The 6,413-nt window shown below is 59.7% G+C and overlaps 1 protein-coding gene across 1 annotated transcript in view; it reads right to left on the bottom strand.

The window, feature by feature from the left end:
* Positions 1-6,413, bottom strand: part of Bmp7 (bone morphogenetic protein 7) — a 33,868-nt gene that overhangs the window by 10,578 nt on the left and 16,877 nt on the right. The window contains exon 6 of the mRNA XM_013024294.1: positions 3,794-3,942. Within this exon, the coding sequence (XP_012879748.1) occupies positions 3,794-3,942 (149 nt within the window). The remainder of the gene's footprint in view (positions 1-3,793; positions 3,943-6,413) is intronic.

The following is a 6,413-nucleotide window of genomic DNA, read 5'->3' as shown; positions in this document are numbered from 1 at the left end:
GGGGGGGGCGGGCCTGGAGATGAGCAGCCAAAGCCGGCAGGTGCGGGAGGCACCGGCCGTGCACAGAGCGCAGGGGCAGACAAAGGCAGGGTCCTCGGGTTGGAGGCTGGCGGGCACCACCCTCCTGAGCCTGTGCTGCCTTCGAGCCAGCCAAGCCCAAACATCGCCCCGGCTGCAGTGCTGTGGGGTGAGGAGCAGCCCGGGGTGCAGCACTGGTCCACACAGCCTCAGCCTCTCCTTCCGGGTGTGGCCCCTGCCTCCCTGTCTGTCTCCTCAAACCTTCCTCACCCACAGGCTGTCTGCTGAGTGACCAGCATGTGCTGCCCATGTGAGCAAAGTTCCTGCAGGGGTGGGGTGGGGTGGGGAGGGGGTCAGCATGGCTCTCATCCTGGCAGACAGCGCTCAGGGCCAACAGTACACTGAGGGGACCGTGAAAGGTCCTTAACATGTAAGTCGAGCATGGTAGTTCACGCCTGTAATCCCAGCTTCTTGGGAAGAGGGGCAGAGGCGATCAAGTCAAGCCTCAGAAGAGTTATCAAGATTATCAATACCAAATCCACACCCACCATTGTGGCTACCTGGGAGGCTGAGACTGGGGCTGGGACTACAGCAAGGCCTCCCAGAGCCCACCAGCACTGCTCAGCAGAGGGTGCAGAGCCAAGGAGTCTGTCGGCTCAGGGGTCCCTCTCTGCTTCCGCCCAGCCCCAGACAGTGCTCCATTCATCTCCAGCAACCAGCTTGGGGGGAGGGGGACAGGACCGTAGCCCTCTCCCCTGCACCGTCCACCCCTCTTCCTGCTGCCAGGTTACCTCCCAGAAGCCACAGGTGCGGCAGCTTCCTCCCCCAAGGTGGGCACGGGGCGGGGGGGGGGTAGCAGACCCCCCGCAGCTGCAGCAGAGCCAACAGAAGGGCTGCAGCTGGGGAGCAGGGAACAGGCTCTGCGCGCCTCCTGGGTGGTCCCGGAAGGGCACCTCTGACCCAGCCTCCCCCAGGGCAGGCGGGAGGAAGTGAGCAGCACACAGGCCTCCACGTTGGTCGCGGGCAGGCAGGGCCTGGCACAGGCTTCGGAACAAAGCCCTGCAGCACCAGGGCAGCCACTTCCACCACCCACAGGCCCAGGCCTGGGGAGGACGCAGAGGCCCAGGAGGCGGCGGCTGGGAATGCGGGCAGACGCCCGGGAGCCCCTCTGTGTCCCCCAACTGTGGCCACAGATACTGCACAGCCAGGACCCGACGGAGGCCACCTCCCCCCTCCCGACACACCCCGGGGCTCTGCCACCGCCCTGGGCAGGGCCACAGATCCGAGTCAATGGGTTCCCGAGTTGAGGCTGGCACCAGCAGCTCTGCTAGTCGCTCAGGACCGGGCACACAGCACAGCAGGTGGTTTCTGATGGACCAGCCAGGATGGGCAGGGGTGCTGACGGCTGGAGGAGAGGCCCCTGTAGGAGGTGTCACCTTCCAAAACTCGGTCCACAGCCAGCCACCACGCGCAGTTTCCCAGGCAGCGTGTGCAGTGCCCACAGTGGGAAACAGCATCCTCCCCCTCCCTCCCCACCTCCTGCCCACCCAGAGCCACTGACAGCGCTGAGCTGGGGGTCCAAGCCCTCCTGGCTGGAGCCTGGGCAGCGGTGGCAGCAGCCTGGCCAGCCCCCGGGGCTGCCGGGGAAGGCAGGCTCCCCCTGTACTCCAAACTTGCTTCGCAGTCTCCACACAAACTGCCCATGATACTGCACTGGGGACGCTTTCAACGAGCAACAGCCACACCTGCCCGCGGGCAACACGGCCGCCATGCAAAGCTAAGGCCCACTTTGGTATTTGGGTTTCTTTTGCAATACTAAGGTTTGAATTCCAGGCCTTGTACTTGCCAGGCAGGTGCCCCACCACCCATCCACGCCCCTAGGCCTTTTTGCTTTCGTTATTTCTCAGTCAGGGTCTTGTGTTTTTGTCCCGGTCAGCCTGGACAGTGATCCTCCTGTTTGTGCTTCCTGAATAGCTAGCATGACAGGTGCACACCACCACGCCAAGTTTATTGACTGAGATGGGGGTCTCATGACCCATTTGCCTGAGGCTGGCCTCAGATCGAACTCCTCCCAAGCTCTGCTTCAGGAGGAGTTGGGATTACAGGTATAAGTCACCGAACTCAAAGTTCTTCCTCTGTCAACCCACGAAATCTCCTAACAACCCTATAACCCCAGCCCATCCCCATGTGGGGATGATAAAGCCGCAGCTCTGCCAGGTCAGGAAAGCCATCTGAAGTCGCAGAGCGGGAGGCAGGCCGACCTTACAGACCTACAACCACACTCTCTATAGGCACAAAGCACAAAAGTCTTAAAAAGGACGCTCCTTCCCGGTGGACAGGGCCAACCTCTAAGAGAAGTTGTCAGATGGGGCGCACTGGGTACTGTGGGGAAAATCTGTGGGGAACACAGGTAGCAAAGATGGCCCTGAGAGGAAGTTGAGTGGGCAGAGCTAGATTTGTTTAGGTTCAGTGTGTAAACATCCCATGGAAGCTTGGGTACATGATAAGGTATGGCCTTTCAGTGATTGGTTGATCCAATTTCCTCTCCTCCCACGCAGTCTTTTGCTTTAAAAAGGGGATGCTCCCTGTTAATAAACCGAGCTTCTGCTTGACTTGACTCCCCGCTGCGTCTGATTGTCTCCTGGGCTAAGGGAGGCTGGGGAACGGGCGAGCGGCCGCACTTACCTCTCCTCGGACCCCGTCCGTCCAAAGACGGACGAAAACCCAACAGGGTACACTAGGCTGTCGCTTGTGGGAGAAGAAAAGATGCAAAGTCAAGTCTATATGCAACCACTCCAATGCCAGAGCACATCCCCAAAAGTGAGCCCCGATGGAAGTGGCGCCGTGGCTCAAGCGGTAGAGCGCTCGCCTTGAGCCGAAGAGCTGAGGGGCAGCGCCCGGGCCCAGAGTTCAGGCCCCACAGCCGACAAAAAAAAAGTGAGCCCCGAGACAGGCGCTGCCATGGGAAACGGAACTCCGCAGCAAGGGGGAAGGAAGTCAGAGGGAAACCAATTACTGGTGCACATTCCCATAACGTTTGCCTATGTAGCCATAGGCAAGTAAGAGCTTCCCAGTCCAGAGTAAGTGGGGGGGGGAAATACATTAAAACCAGTGGAAGTAAAGCACTACACACAGAGTAACAGTCCCCATTGAATCAGAAACTCACTGTGGGGCCAGAAGAAATGAGTAGATCCCCACCCCTCCAGCTCTCACTCACTTCCTGTCCACCCTCGGCAGACTGGGTAGGGAGTGGAAGAGGCTGGCAGGGCTGGGGCTGGCTACTGATGGATACTTGGCCCTCGGGCCTAATGTGGGAGAAACCAATGCCTTAGGTATTTGACTGGCAGTATGGACAGTTGTGTCCACACAATCTTGGTGGCACTGGCCTCTGGCGGGTAAGAGCCTAGCACTGCCTGTGCCACAGAGTCAACTTGGCCTAGATAGGTGTCAAGAGCGCACGCTGCCATGTGCGGTGTCACCTCTGAGCGCCGGTCCATGTGTAGCAGGTCTGCTGCGGCCGAGACTGTGCACCGCTCACAGGCAGAGAGCCACACGCAGGCTGCCACCCTGGCTGGGGCAGGGCCACGCGGAGAGGCAGGGCCTTACCCGGCCCGGCTGGGGTCCACGTGCAGGGGACAGGGGCTGGGCATTACGTCCCGGCAGGGAGGGCGGAAGAGCTGGCTGGTGTGGAGGCGAGCATGCGCACAGAGCCCCTCCCCCGGTGCAGGGACACTGGCTGTCCTGGGACCGGCGGTGGCGGAGTCCACGGACTCACCATGCAGAGTCTCCACTGAGAGCTGCAGGCCCAGGTTGTGTCGAGGGTTGACCACCCAGTGGTTGCTGGTGGCGGTGATGTCGAACACCAGCCAGCCCTCCTCAGAGGCCCACAGGGTGCGGCTGTCCAGCAGGAAGAGGTCCGACTCCCTGGAGAGAAACAGAGATGGCTCTAGGTTAGCCGGCCACGGCACCTCCACACCAACCGCCAGCCCCTTACTGGAGGGGGAGGAGGGGCCCTGGCAGCCCCACAGCGGGAGAGGGACAGGGACACATGGGGGACAGGGCTGCCACCAGGCCATCTGGCCCTAGCCTCGGGGCTTCTTGGCAGGTGGTGCCAACCTGCAGGCTGCTGGAAGCCCCAGGTGGGGGGCAGGGCTTTACACACACTTAATCCTCCCAACGTTGATGTGTGAGGAGCAACTTAGTACATGGCACAACATCACTCGTCCAAGGTCACTTAGCCAAGGGTGCTGCTGGGCTGAGCAGCACCTGGCCAGAAGCTTTGTCTTATTCCCTCCCTTCTTTCCTTCCTCCCTCCCTCCCTTTCTCTCCTTTTCCTTTCCTTTTGTGTGTATATTCAGGTGCTGGTCATTGAGAGAAGGAAAGAGGGCACCCTTTAGTTCCTTCCCTCGCTTTTTGTAGTAGTGAATTAGCAAAGTCACAATTTGCCCTGTGGATGGGTAGGCAGGTGAGTGGGTGGGGAGTGGATAGCTGGACAGACAGAATGGGCAAACAAATGGATAAATGGCTGCAGGGAAAGGTGGATGCTTGAATGGATATATGGATGGGTGGATGTATGGACAGACAGATGGATGTTGGATGGGTGGATAGGGGAGTGAGAGGGTAGCTGAGTAGCTGGGTGAGGGGGTAAGTGGATAAATGGATGGATGGACGGGTAGGTAGGTAGATAGGTAGGTAGATGAATAGTGAGGTGGGTGGCAGATTGAGTGGATGGACAGATAAATGGATGGATAGATGGATGGATGCATGCATGGAAAGCACCATGGCAAAACCCAAAGAGAGTTTCTGCTCTTTACACACAGTCACCAGCTGTGGCAAGTACGTACTGAGCAGTTACTACATGCCAGGCTCTGGGTGTACAGCCTGACCAGCTTCATGTCACCGACTTCTCTGAAGGTTGGGGAACTCTTCCCAGCAGTGGCAGCGGCTCAGAAGGCCGGGGTTGTTTACCCGGGATTCTATCGCCAGACCAGGAGCCAGTTAGGCAAAACCCAGCCAGGTACCACGCAGGAAGATGGCTCTTCCGGCGTCTCTGCTCAGGTGGGGCTGTCAGCGTCTCCAGGCCTTTGACCAATGAGACTATGACGAACTTCCCGCTCAGCCAGGGGCGGGAAGCAAGCCGGGGACTCCAGGTGGGCAGGGGTCCTCCCCGAGCTACCCTCCACAGCCCCCAGGCAAACCCAGGAATAAACAAACTTACACCATGAACCAGTGTCCTCAAGGGTTGTTTTTTTTTGTGGGGGGTGGGGAGAGGGTGCCAGTACTGGGTCTGGAACTCAGGGCCAGAGCTTTTCACTCACGGCTGGTGCTCTACCAATTGAGCCACTCCTCCACTTCCAGCTTTTTGGTAATTAGAGATAAGAACCTCACAGACTTTTCTGCCCAGACTGGCTTTGAACCATGATCCTCATATCTCAGCCTCCTGGATAGCTGGGACTACAGAGGTGAGCCACTGGTGCCCGGCCTTCGTTTGCCCTTGAGAACAGGAATGGGGCGGGAGGGCTGGAGATGGGGGAGGGCCGGGCAGGGCCTTTGCTACTCCCCACAGTGAGGCAGCTCAGAATCTCCCAGCCGCCCTGGGATCCCCACATCCACCCACAGGTGTGTAAGGCCACTCATGGCTCTATGAGGCACTCTGCCAATGCAGCCCCCCTCCACACACACGTTCCCTGTCTGTCTGTGCCCGAGCGCCACGCTCCCAGCTGCTGGTGGAGTCTGACCCCATCTGTGGGGTCTGGACGGACCATGCAGCCCACGGTGTGCAGGAGGCGCCCGCGGAGACCAGGCCTGGTGACTCAAGAGGCCTGGTGGCTTCTGGGCTTGTCCTCTGCAAGGCCAGGCTGACATTGCTGAAGACAGAGACGTCCTGGGGTCAGGGCGGGGGGGGGGACCAGGAAACAGGCTGGCTCCAGGTGGGGTGCCATGGCTGACCACAAGCAATGCCCTCCTCCTCCCCCCCCCCCGCAGGGAAGCAGCAGCAGCTGGCTCTGCCCGGCCCCATTCCTGAGCCAAAGAATCATTGTTGGTTCAACCACAACGTGTGGGCGGGCACAGACCATCCAAATAACACTCAACCGAAAGCGGGCCCTCTTTTGAGGGGCACCGGCGAGGACTCGGGCCTGTGCAAGGCAGGCAAGGCAGGGGGCCTCGCAGCCGCTGCTGGGCAGGGCCGGGACCATCTGCTCCGCTCAGCCACGCGGGCAGAGGCCATGTGAAACAGTGCGTGCACCGTGCACATTCCAGGAGGCAACAAAATGCTGAGACCAAGGCAGAAAGAAAGGGAACGTTTGACCAGTCAAATAAGACATTAAAGAGATTCCAGTAGAGAGCCAAGCACTGGAGCACGTGCCTATAATCCCAGCTACTTGGAGCAGTGG

Source organism: Dipodomys ordii, unplaced genomic scaffold (assembly GCF_000151885.1).
Source record: "Dipodomys ordii isolate 6190 unplaced genomic scaffold, Dord_2.0 Scaffold75, whole genome shotgun sequence".
Lineage (NCBI taxonomy): Eukaryota > Metazoa > Chordata > Mammalia > Rodentia > Heteromyidae > Dipodomys > Dipodomys ordii.
The sequence above is the reverse complement of the archived record's forward strand: the minus strand, read 5'-3'. Positions and strand labels throughout refer to the sequence as shown.